Below are 19477 nucleotides of genomic sequence, written 5' to 3' on the forward strand. Positions count from 1 at the left end.
ATATTTTTATTCTAAAACAGAGTAAATGAGCATTATTTGTTTTTTATTTTTACAGTAAATGGACGAAGAGTCTGAAGATGCCCAAAACAATCCTGCAAACGTGAGTATGTTTTCTGAGGGGAATGAGTCCCCAAAGAAAGACTCTGAATCGGACGCGATCCAGAATTCCTATGAAGATCCTGAGGACAGAGGCTTTGATGTTAAGGTTCCATCCCGAATACAGAAGAAGAAGTCGAAAAAATCACTGAAAAAGGCAGATGAGGATTTTGTTCCAGCACAGAGTGATTTTAGACCGGATTTAGACGATTTTATAGATGCAGACTTTGAAGAGAAAACTCAGACCAAGAAGCCTGGTAGAGGCGGTGGAAAGACGTATTTTGACGAGGTAATCAAGAGGGTCAAGGACAGAAAGCGACACAACGTAAAGTTATCTGACGAGGAGTGTCAGTTGCACTGTAGACAACTAGTTGAGAAGATGATATCAGCAGCCTCAGAAGACGTTGAGTCGCTTAAGAATGGGAAGCCAGGACTTGCCAAGCTTAAGATGCTCAATTCACTATCGGACATAAATAAGCCTTCATGGCGCCAGTGGTGTATATCTGAAGGCGTGGCAGTAGCTCTTGCTAGTTGGCTTGCACCACTTTCAGATGGTTCACTGCCTAATCTCACTGTTAGGACTAAAGTACTGGAGATTGCACTTCAGCTTCCTTTCCAGCCCAGTGACCTCAGGGATAACGACCTCGGAAGAGTAATCGTATCACTTTGGAACCATCCTGACGAAACTGACTCAAATCGCACTCTAATCAGATCAATTGTTCAGAAATGGACACGGCCAATGCTGGGAATTGCTACTTCCTACTCTGAATTCCAAGACTCCTTCGTCGACAATAAACCTATCGTAACATCAGATTCGGTCTATAAGAACCGAAAATTCGACACTAAACGGGTTGCTATTACTCAGGAACGCATCAAAAGCAAGCTATCACAAATGTCCAGAAACATAGAATCCAAACATAAAACACCTGGGAAAGCTACCAGGGTCAAAATCACAGGCGGATCGAAATAATTTCATTTTTCACTACAATTGTAATTTTTTGCAAATTGTTGTTTTTATTATTTTAATTCATAAAAATTTATAAATTGTGTAAATTTTATCACTCTGAATAACACAAAGTTGTGTTAGTTCCCTGCGTTCACTAAGATTATTTTATTTCCCAAATGCCAAACTTTTGTATTATAGTTTTCAATAATTAATTAATTGTATCATATTTTAAATGTATAATTAGTTTTTCTTTGAAATAATAATGTTTAACTTTATCAAGAGATAACATTGCTGTAATGAGTAACATATTTCCCATATAATGTCATTTTTTTCAAACAGTTCTCTACAACAAAATTCTTTTTCTTCCTTCCCATCAACGCAAAATCAAACCCTAAGCAATGCTCAAACCTTTTCTGGCTTTGGCTCTTCCACACCCTTACTCTCGCCACCAACCAACTCAATTTTAGGTAATTATATACTTTATTATATATGCAAAATTTTAGGGAGTTCTTTTAATAATACTCAGTCAAGTACTTCAATATTTGGCCAGTCTCAACCCAGTCAATCGATATTTGGCCAACCCAAGCCCTCAATATTCGGACAATCTCAACAGTCCAGTGGCTCTATTTTTGGTCAAAACAATAACTCTAGTGGTTCCATATTCGGACAATCACAACCCACGCAGTCAATATTCGGACAAAACACACAATCGAATACTGGTTCCATTTTTGGCCAAAACAACCAGACTAGTAATTCTTTTTTCGGTCAAACCAATAATTCTACTGGTTCAATTTTTGGCCAAACCAATAATTCTAGTGGTTCTATATTCGGTCAAACGCAACCTACTCAATCGATATTTGGTCAAAATTCACAACCCACTCAGTCAATATTCGGACAAAACAATAATTCTACTGGTTCTATTTTTGGTCAAACCAACCAGACTAGTGGTTCAATATTTGGGCAATCACAACCTACTCAATCGATATTTGGTCAAACCAATAATTCTACTGGTTCTATTTTTGGACAATCTCAGCAAAACCAATCAATATTCGGCCAGAACACACAGTCAACTGGTTCAATCTTCGGTCAAAACACACAATCTCAACCTAGACAGTCAATATTTGGTCAAAATCAGACTTCAATATTCAACCAAACGCAGCCAAGTGGCTCAATTTTTGGGCAAAATTCCATGTCAACAGGTCCGTTGCTAGATCATACTACAGCAATTAACTCAACATTTGACGAAAATTCAATAATTAGTGAACTAACAAATAGACAAAAGGAATTTATTTATGAACTTTGGATGGAGGATGCATTCAAATCAGAAAATTTCGAGGTAACTCTAGACCCACTAATACCACCTTTAGGACGGAAAAATCCCAGAATTCCCACCAAATGTAACTCACTTCGTTAATTTCAGTTTCTAATTCATTACATATAATTATTTGACAATGTGTAAATATTTAGAACGTGTAACCAGTAGTTATGTACTCTATGAGAGGAGTAATTATGTATATATAATTAATAACAGTAAATAGAGTATAATACCTTGGTTGTTGGACCGTATTTATTTTCTAGGCTTGAAATTAGGCTTGAAAAGTTATCACTTCTCCTTTTACGGTTAGCCTAGAAACTGTGAACTTATGTGAAATTACCATAATTTGAGCTGAAAGTTGTGCAAAATCCCTAAAAAATAATTAAAACTATTAGTTTACATGTCATCTTCAGTTTTTTCAGCCTTTTTACAGGTCTTTTTGTATTTGTTTTTCATGGTCATGAGGTGTTTTGGCTTTGAAGTTCTGGTGAAATTTGCGGTAGATTTCAGACTCTAAAACAAATTTAGTTTAGTGTAAATTACCTTAGACTTAATGTTCTTGTTAAAGAAGTCAAGAAATCTGTCTAAATCCTCGACATCCGATAAAGGTATTGAGAATAATATATTCGTCAAATCTCCGTCATGCCTACATTAAAATTTAATAAAATAAAATATTAAGTACTTGTTATAGAAATCAAGAAGATCTTCAGATTCAGCTTTACTTCCTTTATACGTTTTGGAGAAGTCGACAATGTCCTCTTCTGTTACTGGAGTCCTGTAAAACTCGTAGGCAGCTGCAAAAGCAGCCTCCTCTTCACCTTCCCAGCCTTAAAATAACATAAATTATCATTAGACTTACCAAATTCATCGTAGTTCTTGCGTTTATGGTCATCTTTTAGGATTTCATAGGCGTGTTTAAGCTGCACAAAGTGATTTTTAGCCTCCTCCTGTAGAACAATTATCAGATTTCCTCCTTTAAATTATAGTTTTAGTGTATGTAACTAGTGAGAAATCTTAAATTAAAAAGAATCTATGGTTAAAATTGTTGATATGTGTAAAATGTGTATAGAGGAAAACTAGAAATAATTTAAACTAATTGTAAAAAAATACTTGTTGCTTTTTACTTAGTCCTTGGAGTTTATCAGGATGAGATTTAAGAGCTGCGAGTCTGTAGGCCTTGACAACATCCCGAGTCGTGGCTGTTTGGTCAAGGCCAAGTAGAAGGTAAAGTTTAGGTGTTTTATTTTTTCCCATATAGATCTTAATATACTATTAACAGTAATATAAATGGTGTATGTGTAAAATATAGAATGAGTTACACATTTGGGGGGATTCCATTATCCCATGTCACTATATTAGTAAATTTCAGGTTTATTATTTTTTAATTTTATAAAGTTATTTTATTTAAATGGAGTTGGTGAATAAAACTTCCCTTTTGGGTATGGGAACTAAGGTCGTAGTTCATCCCATTGTTCTTCTCTCCGTTGTGGACCATTACAACAGATGTGCTCAGGGCACTTCCCGTAGAGTCGTTGGTACTATTTTAGGCGAAACCATCAGCGGAGAACTCCATCTCACAAATTCATACGCCATACCCTTTGAAGAAGACACTAAAAACCCGCTCGTTTGGTACTTTGACCATAATTACCACGAAAACATGTTCAAAATGTTCAAAAAAGTATTTTCTCCCATTATCTACACTTTTTTCCCATTATCTACACTTTTTTCCCATTATCTACACTTTTTTCCCATTATTCTCACTATTTCCTAATTATTCATGTGATAATATATTAATAGTGATAATGATTAGATAAATGCTAAGGAGCGTGTGCTTGGCTGGTATAGTACTGGTCCGAAGTGTAAATTGGCAGACTTGGAAATTCATGAAATTTATCGCAAATACTGTCCGCATCCAATCTACATCATCGTAGACATCACTCAAGTTAATTTTTACACAAATTACTTAACCCAGATTCGTTATTTACCTCTAAATACTCTAACCTTACGCATAATAATATTCTGTAATAATTTGTTTAGAAAGATGAATTACCTATTGAGGCTTATATATCTGTTGAGGAGCCTACCAGTGACTCTAGATTCCGTAGAACTTTTGTCCATGTTCCATTCTCAGTTGGTAAGGAAATTAGTTTTTATTCTTATTCCAGGCTCTTTTGATGCTGAGGAAGTTGGCTTAGAACATCTTCTCAGAGATTTAACCAATTCAACCACCTCAACTCTTTCCAAAAAGGTATCCACACATCTACCATACCATTACATATTACTCATTATTATTTGTCATTACTTCTTATTATTTGTCATTACTTCTTATTATTTGTCATTACTTCTTATTATTACATATTACTCATTATTACATATTACTCCGTATTGTAGGTTGAGAGTAAGATTAGTGCTTTGAGATCACTAGTGTCTAAGCTTACTGAGATGGTTGATTACCTTGGCGGTGTGATTTCCGGAACTTACACGCTTAATCCCTCAATAGTATATATGCTACAGGTAACCACCATCACATAATATTTAAATATTATATATACTACATATTTTATCACTAAGTTAGTGCTATATACTTCTGTGTCGTGAGTAATATTAATTGTAGGACATTTTTAACATGTTTCCTGCGATGGACGATGAGGAGTTAATTGAGGCGTTTGCGATTAATATGAACGACACGACCATGACGTCATACCTCGGAACTATTATCAGGACTATGATTGCACTTCATAATCTTATAAACAACATGGCAGAAAATAAAAGAAGATCACAACTCAAATTGTCCTCCACAACTTAAATCTTTTACCAATTGATCACTTGTGATATAGAATAATATTTTACAGTTGAATTTATGATTTCTTGGATTTTTTAAGTTTGTTAATGGTGTTGAGTTTGTTGGCGGCGTATTTCTTGGCTTTTCCAGACTTGAAATGGCCTTGTCTGGCAGTGCTCTGGACTTCACGATTCTGGTCATCCAGGTCCATTAGAGGACCCGAAGTCATCAAAGTCTTCTTGTCCATCTTTAAACCTATTCCAGACTCCTCAAGCTCACCAGGCTCAAATTTACGCCTGCCACGCGGCCCAGCAAGGCCTACAAATTAATCAAACACACCAACTTTTACCGTATATAAGTATATAGTAGTAGTATACATATAATGAAGTTTATGTTATATAGTGAGAAGTAAGAATTTACCTGCTAGAGGAACATTCTCTGATCTGAGATCTAGAGGCATTTTCGGAATAGCTTGAGGAAACACAGCGTTTTCATCTTCTAACAATAAAATATGTAAAATATTATTTTATACCTGGATATAAAAATTTATTTGGTTTTGGAACTGGTGGTACGTATTTCCCTTGCTGAATTAGCCTAATTTTCTTGTAAGATTCTACTACACTTGGATAGCACTTTACTCCTAAAAATGATTAGAGGATTTTCTAATTTTTACCTTCTACCACTCGCCGTTTCGCTGTTCTATAACGCCTTAGCGTTTTTGACCTCAGTCCCTTTGACATTATATATAAACTAAAAATAAGTACTTAACTATGGGAACGGAATCTGAAAAAACTCAAAATCCCCCAAAATAAACATAAAAATATACAAAAACAATCTTAAAAATATACAAAAACAATCTTAAAATAAATAATAATAAATAAAAATAAATAATAATAAAAAAAGTATAAAAAAGTATAAAAGTGAAGGGGGAATAAATTTAGGCACGTCGTTTACGTTGTTGTTCAACGATGTTTGCGACTTCGTTCATTTTAGCTTTTGCACGTCTATGTGTTCCCAGGCGCCTCTTAGCGAATTTAAACGCTCTTTTACTCGTGGAAGCTGAGCCGATTTTAACCAATTCAATCAAGTTCCTCTCATAAGGCGCGAATCCGCAAACCTCACGAATCACCTCAGACACAAGAGCTGAACGGTTAGTCTTAAGGCCTTTTCTTCTACTTGGTCTCACCGAACTTGTGAGCGGAAGCGGAGTCACCGTATGTCCCTTAAGAAGACCCACTAAAAATCATAATTATCTACTTACATACCTGAGACTCCTGATCTCAATTCACGCTTCTTCATCTCCTTCTCTACCATTTTTTATCTTTATCTTTATCTTTATTTTATTGTTGGATTTACAATTTTAGGAATTTTATAATTTATAAATTATCAACGGTTACCAATTAATCTAGGGATAAATCAGGTTAGTGATAAAATTTTAAAAACTTTATGAAATTGGATTTTTATATTTTATGAAAATATTATTTCATTAAAGTTTAAAATGTGATTTATTCTGTTAAAAAATTCCATATGGGGACACATTAAGAATCCGCCAATCTCAATCCATCCATAGCTCCACTCTCACACATTCTCTTCCTAACACTTAATCACACAACTGTATAAATATATATCGAGTTATAGTAATTGACATTATGTTACAGTGTGAATCATTCCATTTCAACATCTTGTATGGTACAGGATAGTAATTTTTCAATGGCTGGTCCAATTTGCGGATGCTTATGCCTCTCCAGCAACGCCCTCAATAACCCATACTCGTCCTCATTCAACATATCTACAAACATCAATTTCACTAATTTACTAACAGAGTAAATAATTTACTAAATGAATAAATTTGAGTGGGAATGAGTAAATAATTGACTAAATGAGTAAGAAAGATGGAATCAGATAGGGATAACTGGGTTATTTCAACATATCAAATTATGTAACACAATTTTCATCATATTCCATCTACTCTTAGTGGGTTAAGTATGAGTTAACTATTGAGATACGTTGGTAGTGGTATAGGAATAGGTACAACGACTGATGCCATATGACAGGCAAATGATCTGGGAAGTTGATAAACCTGTAAAAATATTGCAAACACTCGCCAATCACCTGATAATACATTATTATTAATATTAAATTATTATTATTAATTGTTGGATTGTGAACCTTTGGGATTATTAAATGAATTTAATAATGATTTCAAGGATATTTTTATTGCAAGGATAAAATTGATATAATCGCAACCATATCAGAGTGATCCTTGCGAAACCACTAGTTCTAACTATGTAAAAATTAACTACGTAATAATTAACTTGGTAATACTAACTAATACATAATTGTGTAAAAAAGTGGTGTAAATTACTTTGCGGGGAAGTTTGTATTTTTTTTGGAAGAGTGTGGTGAGTATGAAGCTGGTGCTGCCAAACCATTTCGGGTACTGGCAGATTTGAATAATAAACGCTGAAACGTGGAAAACTGGGATCGATATCTTCTTCAACACACTTCCAATTATCGCTCCCTCTCTATACGTACATCCCTACATTATTATACGTACTTCACTACATTATTATCCATACTAACAAATGTCATAACTAGTATTAGATAATTGTGAGTGTATCAGACTGGGGCGATACTAGTGGTCGTCATTATGTTCGGACTGTCAGAGTATCATTCATCATTTAGGAGTTACTTACCTCTTGGACTAGTGGTAGTAAAATGCCCTTGAACCAGGCTGTAGGCTTAAACATCGCCTTCATCAGTGACTCATAGTAGTGGTGATTCAACGTCTTATTACTCGACAAATTCGCCCTCACCGCCGGTAATAATATACACAAGTAAAATCTCTCAGCCTATAGAACGGGTTAGTTAGATTAATAGTGTCATGAGTATCACAACTGTGAATACTTCTAACTATGTAATAATACTGTCACAGGAGATGAACATACGTTAGATTCATTCATGTTGGAGGAGAAGAGTCGTGTGACTTCGTACATGGCGTTTGGGGTCCAATTTTGGGGGTTTGTGAGTTGTATGATTTCAGCCCAGTTGGTCATTTTCGGTAACACTTTAAACGCCTTTGGAAGTCCTCCGCTCTTATATCTGCTAAGATATAACCCAATCTCATTGTAAACCGGTCTCAACCTGTCCATCACACTTTCCTACAACATTTTTACCCAAAAATAGTGTAAATTACCTTGGGTTTGGTTGATAAATCATTCAATTTGGACCAGATTTCACTGGTGTTTGACGTGGTTTGGGATTCTGGCAGGAATCCTGCGGAATCCTCGGAGAAATCAAATGAAACCAAGGGGTCATTTTCCAGGAAATCAGTTCCTCTCAATTTCTTCCTATTTTACAAATAAATTATTATTAAATATTATTAAATATTATAATTGATTATGTGTAATTGGATTAGAAATTACTTTGGAATCTCCTCGTTGGCTTCTTTGAGAAGTTGTTGTACTTTAAAGCTTACATCTGGAGGTAATTCCTCTGTTATCTCAGGCTCGAAATCTGACAAATCTGAGTCTATCTCATTTTTCTTGGGTTTTTTCTTGAAAGTTTTTTTATTTTTGCGATTTTTGTTATTTTTACTCTTTTTAACTACTTTGGCATTTTTCGCCTTGTTATTCTTCTCTTTGCTTTTCATATATTGAGATTTCTCTCGTTAAAATATTTTACAAAAAATTAAAAAATTAAACATTCACATTCATTTTATTTATTGTGATGTCATTCAGCCTTCTAATGCTTCCCTTAAATGGGGAATCATTTCTAGATTTATGTCATACTCTTCCTCTATTCATTCTTAAAATTACTCAAGTCTCATTTATAACAATTTATTTTACTGTTTACTAATAGTTAATTCATTTTTTTATCAAATTTTTTGAAAATTTTACTTATCCTTCTTGACACACCTTCACATTCTCATAATTTTCTATAATTTTTAAAAAATTAGACAATTTTAATAAAGTTTTAATAAATTAAAAATACTTTAATAAATTACTTTTTAAAAAATTTTCTTCTCAAATTTCCTTCCACAACTACTTTTACATTCATTCTACTTATTACTTTATTTTTACACTTATTTTAACTCATTAGATATGAATACTAGTGTTATTGAGTTATATTATTACAATATTTGAAATCTATTCTAAATGTGTTAAGTTTAATATTCTTTAAAATGGATCAAATTTCTCGAGTTTAATGTTATTATTTTATTATTTTTTAGAATTTTGAAAATGTTCACAAATTTCCTAATTCAAGCACTTTTACCTCTCGCAAGTCCAGTATTGCCATTTTAAAGGTATTTATACTCTTTACACTAATTTTATTCTCTTTAGATCCCTGATCCTTTAATTACCATCACCAATTATAAACCTTCTACCACTAAATGTTCATGTAAATTCCACTGTTCCTGTCCCATTTCAACTTCTTTAAAAGATTTTACAACAAATAATCCCTTGAAATCTGTAAATACTCCCTTGAAATCTGTAAATACTCCCTTGAAATCTGTAAATAATGCTTTAAATTATAATGATTTGGCCACCAATTCAGCACTGCCAATCAATAATCAACCTGGTCTTAATCCTCCACATGATGAAAGTGTGACTGAAACAGGTGCTAAAATTGCCGAAAATCCAGCTAAAACTGGCAAAATAGTACCTAAAAACGCTGGGAAAACACCTAAAACCCCTGTGAAGAAGTCTCTTAAACGTCTAAAGAAGTCTAAAACTAAGACTAAAACTATGCCTAAAACTAAGACTAAAACTAAGAGTAAAACTGTGCCTAAAACTAAGAGTAAAACTGTGCCTAAAACTGTGAACGTAAAATCTAAAAAATGCTCAAGAAAGCTTAAAAGACTTAAAAAACTCAACATTAGCCACAGTAACTCACTAAACAGCGCCAATTCCACACAATCCAACACTAACACTAAGAATTTAAACACCTTTAACACCGATAATACTCTGGACACCCATAACACACTCAGCAGTGATGTAATAAGTGTGACTAAGAGCATAAAGTTGAAAACTGATAAGTGTGTTGGTACTTATGACATTGAGGACGTGAACCTTGACCGAGGCATTTTTAATATTATTTTAATAATTTTTAGAAGCTTTGAACATTTTAGAGCACTTGGGTGAGGCTGAAAATCTCCTAAAATTTGAACGGGAACGTCGTTTCAGTCAAATTAGATCAGACTACAGCACTGTCAGGGATAGAATTGAAGAGAAATTCCACCTAGTAATCATGTGTTGCCGTAAACGTCAAAATGATTTAAACTCCAAATTTCTTCAAGTACCAACCACACTATATATCGTATCATGTGTTTATGTAGAGACTGGATAATGTGGAGAAGAGCCTTTCAAGCATCAAATTACCCACTTTGAAACACATTAAGAAACACCTTGAATTTTTTAACTAACCTACACTAATACTGTATATTGATAGAGTATACAGTAATATTGTATATAGCTAGAGTATAAACTAATACTGTATACACTAATATTGTATATGTCTAGAGTACTTAACACTGTATGCATTAGTATTGTATATTAGAAGTGTATTAGTGGAATTTGAAAATTTACAAATTTAAATGTGTTAATGTGAGTTTGAATTTGTCCGAGTTGACGTACTGCGGCCGCATCCAGTCGACCAGCAGCGACAACGTCCTCGGCAACAACGGATAATCCTCCACCATCACACTCATACTGTTCTCGTCCTCACCCATCACATACTCATACACACTACACACACAATTAACACTCCACAACAATACAATGTTGTAACTACGTAATACAATGTGGTAACTACGTAATACAATGTGGTAAATAAGTAGTAAACTGTGTTATAGTAATAAATGAGTAGTAAACTGTGTTATAGTAATAAATGAGTAGTAAACTGTGTTATAGTAATAAATGAGTAGTAAACTGTGGTAGAATAAATGAGTAGTAAACTGTGGTAGAATAAATGAGTAGTAAACTGTGGTAGAATAAATGAGTAGTAAACTGTGGTATAATAATGAGTAAAACTGTGTTATAGTAATAACTGAGTAAAACTGTGTTATAGTAATAACTGAGTAAAACTGTGTTATAGTAATAACTGAGTAAAACTGTGTTATAGTAATAACTGAGTAAAACTGTGTTATAGTAATAACTGAGTAAAACTGTGGTATACTAATAAATAAGTAGTAAACTGTGGTAGAATAAATGGGTAATCTGGGTGTATACCTGTTTAGGAGATGGTTGAGTGATTGGTGTTGTTTGGCGAGGTTGAGTATCCAGTGCGTGACGATTTGTGCTTCTTTTTCGGTGTTGACTTTGGAGCATTTTTCCATGCATGCGATGATGAGATTCCTGTACAGGTCATCGAGCTTATCCTCAGACAAGTTCAACTCCTCCACACGCAACGACGCCTCCTCCTCATCATGCGATAATACCAATTCTGATACTATTGAATTCACACTCCTATACATATCCTCCACACACCCCTCATCCACTTCTTCATCCACATCCTCATTATCCACATCCTCCCTATACTCTTCTTCTTCCTTGTCTACACTATAATCATCTTTTTCTACACTATAATCATCTTTTTCTACACTATAATCATCCTTGTCTACACTGTAATCCTCCCTATCCACACTATACTCATCTTCATCCTTATCCACACTGTAATCTTCCCTATCTACACTATACTCATCTTTGTCTACACTGTAATCTTCATCTTTGTAAACTTGTTTATCCTTGTCAGTATAGCTGTCTTGATCCTTGTAACCTCTACCATCCCTATCTCTATAATCTCTATCTCTATCCCTGTCTCTATCTCTATAATCTCTATCCCTGTCTCTGTCTCTATCCCTGTCTCTATCTCTATAATCCCTATCCCTGTCTCTATCTCTATCCCTATCCCTGTAGTTATCGCGATATCCATTTTCTCTGAACCTGTCATCATACGAATCTCCATCTCTCTCTCTATCTCTGTCTCTATCTCTATCTCTATCTCTGTAATCTTTATAGTTTGTCCTGTCCTTAAATTCTTGAGAGTCTAGTTTGTACATTTTCCGTTCAAAGGAGTCTCTGGGTCTTTCGCGTGTTCTTTCTTTCATGGAGATTGAGTTGAGGTTGGCTGAGGAGGAGGATTTGTTTCTGCGGTTTCGCATGCGCCAGACGTCTTCCTTATCGCGTTCGGTTCTTTCAGGCTTGGGTTGTGAGAGGTTTACCAGATTCGAGGCTGAGGAGTGTTTATGTCTGAGTTCCTGGAGCTTGCAGGGCTGTTCCTGTTTCTGGTACACTGACTTGTCCCAGTGGTCCATCCTGCTGTCCAGCACGTTCTTAATTAGGCACCGGATCCTGAAGGAGATTTCCTCGTTTTTTCCCAGGTCCTCCAGGTGCTGGATCCGCTTCTCAAACTCTGACAGGTGCTTCCAGCGGTTCGTGTCAAAGCTCCTTCCCACCGTCTGCAACAGCGTGCACATGGCCTCCAGGTGATTGTTCCCCATGTTCACGTCGTCGTAGAGTAAAATACACTCCTCGCGCTTCAAAAACACCTGGTCCAGGCACGTAATCAGCAACTTCGCCGCCAGCAACTTCTGCTTAAACAACTCGCCCACAAAGATCATGTTTCCTCTCATCTTGTGCTTGTACTTTTGCTCGTACTCAAACCTGTCATCGCCCTCCAACTCCGCCGGGATCTCCAACGGCTTCAAATTATCCTCAAAACTGTCCTGGCTACAATTCAACAATATACGCATAAAGTCACTCTTCCTGTTACTCTTCACATCGACTACTTCTTCCGTTACGGCGTTAGGTGCGACGGTATTGGTAGTGGCACCGGTACTGGTCTGAGCGCCATCGGCACCCTGACTAACTTCTCTACCATTGCCATTGGCATTACCATTGGAATTGCCATTACTGTTAACATTACCATTGGAATGGGCATTGGATTGATCGATGGTGTAGAGATCGATGGCGAGTTTGGCGCAGAGTTCGACGTACATTGGGATGAAGTGGTGTTGTGTGACGGCCTTGTCAAAGACGAATTTGACGAGCATTTCGGCGTGTTCGGGCGTGTCAATTCCGCACTCGATGATCTGGTTGTAAATGATATCAAACTTCTCAAAAGTCAGTCTGTTCAGCAGTCCCATGATCTTCCTCCTCAGGAGCATTTCCTTATCATTCTTCTGCTTCGCCTGCTTCATGACCCACGAGCTCTCACTTGCAACCACTGGTGTGAACTCACTCGAGGCTCTGGAAAACTCCTTGTGCCTGTAGTTTGACCCGAAGTTCTTATCGTAACTCTTGTGCCTCCAGTCCTTCTTCTCGTTCTTGTCCTGCCTTTCTCTATCTCTGTCCTTGTACCCCTTTGCAGCTGTAGCTGGCACATTTGCGGTGGTACTGGTGGTAGAGTAGTGAATCTGAGGTAATTTGTATCTGCGTCTAATCTCCTCCACAAGCTTACTGTTGTCCAATAAGTACACGTAATAGCCCAGCAGTGCGTTTACCGTGTAATCTGAGCTCGTTGGCGATGGTGCTCCTTCAGTACTAACATCCGTACTCGCAGAGGCAAATTGAGCTGAATCCACCAGCTGGGTCTTAGTCACATCTCTATTCACCATTGGGACTTCTAATTTCGCTGAATCAACGGGATCCGGTTTAACGTCTTTCGGAACTACTTCCTGTTTACTCTGTACACTCGGAACAACTTCTTGTTTACTCTGTAAACTAGGAGCTACTTCCGACTTACTCTGTAAACTAGGTGGTACATGTAATTTACTAGTGGGATCCGATTTTGTACCTGGGGGTTCCGATTTTGTGGGATCAGATTTTGTACCAGGGGTTTCGGATTTAGTGGGATCAGATTTAGGAACATTATTATCCAACTTAACAGCAGCAGTAGTAGCATGTGTATCATTAGTTTTGTTAAAAGAGGTGCGTACGGGTGTTGATCTTACAGCTTCTTTGAACACTTTAGCGTATGATATTTCCTCCTTCTCGCTCTTTTCCTGCACTTTATCCACGTGCACAGATTTATCCTGTGATTTATCAGTGTGAACCGATTTCTCACCAACCCTATCACCATGTTTCTCACCAAGTTTATCAGAGTGTTTCTCAAGGTGTGGCTTATCATCATGTTTCTCAGACTGAGCGGACTTATCTTTTTGAGCGTTTCTTTCTTCTCTCATCTTTTCCTTTCTCAATTCTCTACTCTTGGATTTATGCTCCTTTTCCTTACTTCCATGACCACTTCCATGTGTATGTGATTGAGTAATTCCATGACCACTAGATTGACCACTTCCATGTGTATGTGATTGAGTACTTCCATGACTACTTCCCTGACTACCTCCATGAGAATGCGAAGTTGTTGTATGAGAATGTGAAGTTGTTGTATGGGAATGTGACGTGGTTGGGGTATGTATGATAGTGGTTGGTTGTTGTCTGGTGGTTGAGAGTTTGGTGCGTTCAGCCCAGGTTAGCTGTTTACTCTCTGGTTCACTAACTGCTACTGATTTATAATCTCTGTTCGTATCCTTCGTAGTTGCTATTGATAAATTATCCACCAAATCCTTACCACTGTGCGCTGTGCCATGGGCATTAGCGTGTGCAGAGTGTGAAATACCATGTGTCGGATGTGAGATACTGTGTGAAGAATGTGAAATACCGTGTGCAGAATGTGAAATACTATGCGAGGGATGTGAAATGGTGTGTGCAGAATGTGTGGTGGGACCATTGGTATGTCCTGGCTGTGAATTACTGTATGAAGACTGGCTACTGTGTGAACTACTATGAGTACTACTGTGTGTACTGGTGTGTGTACTGGTGTGCGAGTTACTGTGTGTCAGCTGTGTCGGATGTGCTTTAGGTTTGGGTTTGGCTAGTTTCGACTTGCCTTGTACCACGAGATTGTAAGGCATGCTGAGCGTGTACTCGTTGTGTACGGGCGGTGGGTACACATTTCTCTGAATTGGGTAATTCTGGGTCTGTCTGGTGTAATCGTAGGGGATATATTCATAGGGCGAGTTGGGGTACATTTGGCCGTATGGCACTGTCATTGGGTACGTCTGAGAAATCCACATTGGCACGTAGGGATCCTGGTGTGATATCCGATAAGGCACGTGGCCGTTCTTAAATCCCTTCATGTCTGGCACTCCCAAAAGCAACGAATCGTACGGGAGCTGACCCGGCACAAACTCCGGCGCATCCGCGTTCAACTTTCCTCCAGTCTTCACCGTCGGATTAAACTCCGGCGCGTCCGGATTCAACACGTTAGAATCCACACGAGGCTTGCCAACCTCCTGATTACTCACCTTACTCACCGTCATAACATAACAATTTCAATACAAATTTTCTATACAAATTTTGTCCAAATTTCTGTCCAAATTTTGTCAAATTAATAAATTTCCAATTAAATGTTGGATAAAATTGATAAATTTCCAATTAAATATTTGATCAAATTAATTAATTCCAATTGGTAAAGATTTCAAAAATTTCAAATTTTTTCAACTTTAATCAACTTTAAATCTGTCAAAATTTTAAACCCTTTAATCTTTAAACCCGTTAAACTATTAAAACCTTGAATTATTATTAAATCCTTGAATTATTATTAAAACAGTTAAATTGTCGAATCCCTTGCTTATTTAACAAAGCCAATTCATGGTTAAATTCTTAATCACTGACTAATAGAATTAATAAATTAGTAAACTCGTAAACTAATAAAATTCGTAAAACTGGTGAATTAGTAAAATCTGAGTTTGAAAGGTCTTTAAGAGTTAAAATTCCATGAGATTTGAAAGGTTCAAATTCTATCCAATTTTCGATTAGGGGGAATTGTCAAAATTATGATAAAATAATATCAAGGTGAACGATTAAATAGGAAAAAACACGTTAAAAATTGCGAAAAAGGGTTAATAATTAGGGGATGGTGAAAATAATAATTTAAAGATCGGGGTCGTGCGCTTGAAGATAATGAATTTTAGAGATTTAAAGTTGCCATAACCGCCAAACTATTTTACAGAAATAACAAAGAAACCCGGCTACAACACTGAAATCAAATACTGAAAGAAGACATATTAAATTGCGACTCTTGTACGGTCGAGATCACTTGAAATGATTAAAACCAAGCCGAAATAAAATACACCCGGAAAAATAAAAGACAAAAAACAAACTAAACAGCATACATACGATCACTTTCTAACAAATTATCTATTTAAAATGCCATGGAAAAAATCCCTTTCCAGATGGGGTTTCAGGGCCTTGAGGTGAGTTCCGCTCAAGTGACACAATACTAAAACTTCTCACATTAAATTCTTTTACACATGTTTTAATCTTATATAAAACGCCCTAAAATTTCCAGATTCACCACATTCCGCTCCTTCTCACACTAATACAACGACATCCTCAAACTCTCTCAGATCACTTTCTCATTAATTTTTCTCCATTTTCCAGTCCAAACCCTTTTAATTTACTTCTAAAATTATTTCTTCCTCTCCCACCCCGTCCCATCCCTCAGCTTGATCTCCTCACTTTTTTGTGTATTTTCTTACACATCACATTGGGCTCTAATTTCCATTAATTACCCTAAATTATATAAATTTTAACTTTACTTCTAATTTATTTCATTTTCCAAAATAAAATGTAAATTTATTCCTCCAATTTTATCACAGCTTTCTCTTAGTTAGGCCAAGTTACGGTCAAATAATGTATAATTAACATAATTTAAGTATAACATTTCTTATGGTAATATTTATATTTGGGCTTAAAACTGAGTTTAGTTTGTTTTAGGCGTTTGGTGTGTTTTAGGGGCCAAATGTATAGATGATAAGGATTCTAATGCTTCTATTTTTAACTTTTTCCAGGCCTTCCTTGAGTTTAATTCGTTTCAATTCAGTTAAATTTAAACCTTTAACCAAATTTTCAACTCTAGGCGCTAATTTGAATTTTTTTTTCATACCAACTTGCAATTCCAAATTTCTAAACTCAAATTATCGAACCTTTTCGTAAGCAAATTTTAATTAATTTTACTTTAATTTACTTAATTTTTAATTTTGTAGTGATTTATCTTGTAAATTAAAGGATTCTAATAAATCCGCTGAGCTCGATCCAACTCGTAAATATGATCGCAACTACTGTAAATTAATCATCAAATCTGGTATCTTCACCTCATTTTACCTCTTAATTAGCCTTATTTTACCCTTATTTTACCTCTTAATTAGTGTTATTTTAGTCTTATTTTACCTCTATTCTAGGGTTATTTTAGCCTTATTTTAGCTTATTTTAGTAATAATTTACCCTTATTTTAGCCAATTTTAGTACTAATTTAGACCCAATTTACTCTCTAATTAATACCTTATTTTCATTTAACTCTGGTTAAACTGTGATTTAGGAGTTGGCGGTTCTGAATCGTTTGACTGGTGTAGAATATTAGCTGAGATGTACAAAAAGTTCATATCAAGTTATGACCCACCTCCTGGTCCCAATTTGCCCACCTCGCTGAGGTTAAAAGAGGTTGACGTTTGTCCTGGTACTTCGGGCGGTTTCAGAAGAGTTGAGTATGACGTGATTGGCGACTATGCATATAGACTTTTAAAGGGTGAAAATGGTACTCACAGGCTCATTAGGAACTCACCGTTCAACTCTGACCATAAACGCCAGACTACCTTTGCCACTGTGCAGGCGGTTCCTATCCTCAGTGACACTGACGAGGAAATTATCAACTTTAAGAAAAACAGACAAATTTTAAAAAAAGACCTAATCATCGAATCCATGCGAAGTAGCGGAAAAGGCGGGCAAAATGTCAACAAAGTCGAAACGGCAGGTACAATCACACATTTTACACATCTTACACATCTTACACTATTTACACTATTTACACTATCTACAGTATTTACACTATTTACATAGTTAGCATGTTAAACGGTTGACTGAGTGATGTAGTGAGGGTATATCATAAGCCTACGGGATTATCTGTGAAGGTACAGCAGGAGCGAACAAATACTCAGAATCGTGAAATCGCCATACGAATGCTCACCAAACTCGTTGATGAACACTATTTAGTACCCATCCTATCCAGTTCCCATACTTAATTAGTACTCTATCTACTCATTCTTCCAGTTATCTCCACTCATTATATTACACTGGTATATTATAATTGTGTTGATATTGTGATAGAAAAAGTTGAATGAGAAGTTGGATGACATAAAGGGTGCGGATTTGGTGGGTACTTGGGGAAGTCACATCAGGACTTACACACTAAACCCGGAACAAAGAGTCAAAGATCACAGAACCAATTTTGAAACCGCCAAAGCCACAAACGTACTCAACGGTGATCTACTACCCATCATCCTCAATCTTCTCCAACATTATCCACTCTATCCACACTATCCACACTATCCACACTATCCACATTATCCACACTATTTACACATATTACGCAATATTTACACGTTACTAAGTTATATGTATAATTAGTGTATAATGTGTTATACTACATTTGGTTAATGGAGAAGGCTGAGTTCGGTGAATTTGAGTCCTTCTCCGGTGACGTATAGTGCCGTGACGCCGATGGATTCGGCGTTTTTGCAGTTATTCATGTCATCGTCAATCAGGATAATCTCGTCAAGACTCACGTTATAATCCGAACAAATCTATAACCGATGATTTATCTGGGGATTACCTTTTTTAAATGATACTCCTTTCCCAACGGCATCGGACCATCCAAACCCAATCTCTTATACATCGATGGAGAATCCCAAAATCTACAAACACACTATTTATACCATAATTAGTATAATATTATTTATAGTATAGTAAATAGTATAGTAAATAGTATAAATAGTGTGTAAGTTACCTGGGATAGTAAGCGTAGACTTGTTTGATATCGGCATCGCAATGGCTATATTTGAGTGCGGCTCTGACCATTTTATCGCCGGAGATGTACCTGGCGTGGCCTTCAACGTGTACGGCATCGGAGTAAGTTACTATAAACAGTGTAATATCCGAGCTCTTCAGGCGTTTAGCCATGGCCATGAAATCTGGAGTCACAGACTCCAGGACTCGGCGGTCAACGTTCGGGTCCAGATACCCACCTACAGAATTTAAAGGTGTAATTTGTACCTGAGTGCATTTGTATCATCGTTGAGTCGAAATCACACGCGATAGCCTTGAAACCACATTCCTCCAACAAAGTTACCAACTTATCAGCAGACTCGTCAGAACTCAAGGAATTAAACAAACCCTGAGATATATACTCCCTCATACATCTCTCAAACCTTTTCATCACAATAGATTTTTCACAGAATTTTACAGAATTTTTTATAGTTTACGGAATTTTTTGTAGTTTC

The 19477-nt window shown here is 36.2% G+C and overlaps 11 protein-coding genes across 11 annotated transcripts; 5 read left to right on the top strand and 6 right to left on the bottom strand.

Moving 5' to 3' along the window:
* Positions 1–58: 58 nt before the first annotated feature.
* IWS1 (TFIIS helical bundle-like domain protein) lies at positions 59–1066 on the top strand (the record flags this gene model as incomplete). Its single annotated transcript, XM_758775.1, has 1 exon — positions 59–1066. One exon carries the CDS (start codon positions 59–61, stop codon positions 1064–1066), a length of 1008 nt encoding a protein of 335 aa, XP_763868.1.
* A 295-nt stretch (positions 1067–1361) lies between these two features.
* Positions 1362–2469, top strand: TpMuguga_04g00234 (Nucleoporin FG repeat region family protein; the record flags this gene model as incomplete). The annotated part of the gene is made up of 3 exons (XM_061305945.1): positions 1362–1509; positions 1546–2378; positions 2410–2469. 3 exons carry the CDS (start codon positions 1362–1364, stop codon positions 2467–2469), a joined length of 1041 nt encoding a protein of 346 aa, XP_061161840.1.
* ATJ6 (DnaJ domain protein) lies at positions 2413–3654 on the bottom strand. Its single transcript, XM_758777.2, has 8 exons — positions 3468–3654; positions 3217–3304; positions 3040–3184; positions 2901–3003; positions 2758–2870; positions 2698–2728; positions 2591–2668; positions 2413–2465 (listed from the first exon to the last, which is right to left on the bottom strand). Exons 1-8 carry the CDS (start codon positions 3609–3611, stop codon positions 2445–2447), a joined length of 723 nt encoding a protein of 240 aa, XP_763870.2. The 5' UTR covers positions 3612–3654; the 3' UTR covers positions 2413–2444.
* Positions 3655–3732: 78 nt separating this feature from the next.
* On the top strand, positions 3733–5179 carry RPN8A (26S proteasome non-ATPase regulatory subunit 7-like protein; the record flags this gene model as incomplete). Its single annotated transcript, XM_758778.2, has 6 exons — positions 3733–4035; positions 4168–4299; positions 4395–4491; positions 4523–4605; positions 4749–4871; positions 4972–5163. The coding sequence occupies exons 1-6, from the start codon at positions 3766–3768 to the stop codon at positions 5161–5163; spliced, it is 897 nt and encodes a 298-aa protein (XP_763871.1). The 5' UTR covers positions 3733–3765.
* On the bottom strand, positions 4943–5977 carry TpMuguga_04g00237 (uncharacterized protein). The gene is made up of 4 exons (XM_758779.2): positions 5813–5977; positions 5672–5779; positions 5560–5637; positions 4943–5457 (listed from the first exon to the last, which is right to left on the bottom strand). Exons 1-4 carry the CDS (start codon positions 5877–5879, stop codon positions 5216–5218), a joined length of 495 nt encoding a protein of 164 aa, XP_763872.1. The 5' UTR covers positions 5880–5977; the 3' UTR covers positions 4943–5215.
* Positions 5978–6076: 99 nt separating this feature from the next.
* rpl-36 (60S ribosomal protein L36) lies at positions 6077–6649 on the bottom strand (the record flags this gene model as incomplete). The annotated part of the gene is made up of 2 exons (XM_758780.2): positions 6405–6649; positions 6077–6375 (listed from the first exon to the last, which is right to left on the bottom strand). Exons 1-2 carry the CDS (start codon positions 6451–6453, stop codon positions 6077–6079), a joined length of 348 nt encoding a protein of 115 aa, XP_763873.1. The 5' UTR covers positions 6454–6649.
* Positions 6650–6768: 119 nt separating this feature from the next.
* Positions 6769–8850, bottom strand: bysl (Bystin family protein). The gene is made up of 7 exons (XM_758781.2): positions 8565–8850; positions 8336–8489; positions 8088–8300; positions 7836–7991; positions 7505–7678; positions 7146–7251; positions 6769–6928 (listed from the first exon to the last, which is right to left on the bottom strand). The coding sequence occupies exons 1-7, from the start codon at positions 8789–8791 to the stop codon at positions 6804–6806; spliced, it is 1155 nt and encodes a 384-aa protein (XP_763874.1). The 5' UTR covers positions 8792–8850; the 3' UTR covers positions 6769–6803.
* A 372-nt stretch (positions 8851–9222) lies between these two features.
* Positions 9223–10566, top strand: TpMuguga_04g00240 (uncharacterized protein). The gene is made up of 5 exons (XM_061305946.1): positions 9223–9340; positions 9371–9445; positions 9483–10221; positions 10253–10437; positions 10478–10566. The coding sequence occupies exons 1-5, from the start codon at positions 9323–9325 to the stop codon at positions 10562–10564; spliced, it is 1104 nt and encodes a 367-aa protein (XP_061161113.1). The 5' UTR covers positions 9223–9322; the 3' UTR covers positions 10565–10566.
* Positions 10567–10677: 111 nt separating this feature from the next.
* Positions 10678–15755, bottom strand: eif4g (MIF4G domain protein). Its single transcript, XM_758783.2, has 2 exons — positions 11370–15755; positions 10678–10886 (listed from the first exon to the last, which is right to left on the bottom strand). The coding sequence occupies exons 1-2, from the start codon at positions 15458–15460 to the stop codon at positions 10724–10726; spliced, it is 4254 nt and encodes a 1417-aa protein (XP_763876.2). The 5' UTR covers positions 15461–15755; the 3' UTR covers positions 10678–10723.
* Positions 15756–16423: 668 nt separating this feature from the next.
* prfB (RF-1 domain protein) lies at positions 16424–18605 on the top strand (the record flags this gene model as incomplete). The annotated part of the gene is made up of 5 exons (XM_758784.2): positions 16424–17134; positions 17189–17286; positions 17521–17952; positions 18072–18190; positions 18306–18605. Exons 1-5 carry the CDS (start codon positions 16953–16955, stop codon positions 18603–18605), a joined length of 1131 nt encoding a protein of 376 aa, XP_763877.1. The 5' UTR covers positions 16424–16952.
* A 4-nt stretch (positions 18606–18609) lies between these two features.
* TpMuguga_04g00243 (uncharacterized protein) lies at positions 18610–19413 on the bottom strand (the record flags this gene model as incomplete). The annotated part of the gene is made up of 4 exons (XM_758785.2): positions 18610–18781; positions 18811–18892; positions 18985–19222; positions 19251–19413. 4 exons carry the CDS (start codon positions 19411–19413, stop codon positions 18632–18634), a joined length of 633 nt encoding a protein of 210 aa, XP_763878.1. The 3' UTR covers positions 18610–18631.
* Positions 19414–19477: the final 64 nt, after the last annotated feature.

This window comes from Theileria parva (genome assembly GCF_000165365.1).
Source record: "Theileria parva strain Muguga chromosome 4 map unlocalized ctg_529, whole genome shotgun sequence".
Classification (NCBI taxonomy): domain Eukaryota; phylum Apicomplexa; class Aconoidasida; order Piroplasmida; family Theileriidae; genus Theileria; species Theileria parva.

Excerpts from the sequence above, each read along its gene's own strand:
- TpMuguga_04g00240 (XM_061305946.1), top strand. Across the intron at positions 9,446-9,482 it reads CCAGTATTGCCATTTTAAAG|ATCCCTGATCCTTTAATTAC; the intron begins GTATTTATACTC and ends TATTCTCTTTAG. Across the intron at positions 10,438-10,477 it reads TAAACTCCAAATTTCTTCAA|AGACTGGATAATGTGGAGAA; the intron begins GTACCAACCACA and ends GTGTTTATGTAG.
- ATJ6 (XM_758777.2), bottom strand. The coding sequence starts at position 3,611 with ATGGGAAAAAATAAAACACCTAAACTTTACCTTCTACTTGGCCTTGAC. Across the intron at positions 3,004-3,039 it reads CTTCTTGATTTCTATAACAA|GCATGACGGAGATTTGACGA; the intron begins GTACTTAATATT and ends ATTTTAATGTAG. Across the intron at positions 2,466-2,590 it reads AATACGGTCCAACAACCAAG|AAACTGAAATTAACGAAGTG; the intron begins GTATTATACTCT and ends GTAATGAATTAG.
- TpMuguga_04g00237 (XM_758779.2), bottom strand. The coding sequence starts at position 5,879 with ATGTCAAAGGGACTGAGGTCAAAAACGCTAAGGCGTTATAGAACAGCG. Across the intron at positions 5,780-5,812 it reads GAAACGGCGAGTGGTAGAAG|GAGTAAAGTGCTATCCAAGT; the intron begins GTAAAAATTAGA and ends AATCATTTTTAG. Across the intron at positions 5,638-5,671 it reads AAATAAATTTTTATATCCAG|AAGATGAAAACGCTGTGTTT; the intron begins GTATAAAATAAT and ends TTTTATTGTTAG.
- bysl (XM_758781.2), bottom strand. The coding sequence starts at position 8,791 with ATGAAAAGCAAAGAGAAGAATAACAAGGCGAAAAATGCCAAAGTAGTT. Across the intron at positions 8,490-8,564 it reads GCCAACGAGGAGATTCCAAA|GAAGAAATTGAGAGGAACTG; the intron begins GTAATTTCTAAT and ends TTTGTAAAATAG. Across the intron at positions 7,992-8,087 it reads CCAACATGAATGAATCTAAC|GCTGAGAGATTTTACTTGTG; the intron begins GTATGTTCATCT and ends CCCGTTCTATAG.
- eif4g (XM_758783.2), bottom strand. The coding sequence starts at position 15,460 with ATGACGGTGAGTAAGGTGAGTAATCAGGAGGTTGGCAAGCCTCGTGTG. Across the intron at positions 10,887-11,369 it reads CTCAACCATCTCCTAAACAG|TGTGTATGAGTATGTGATGG; the intron begins GTATACACCCAG and ends TTGTGTGTGTAG.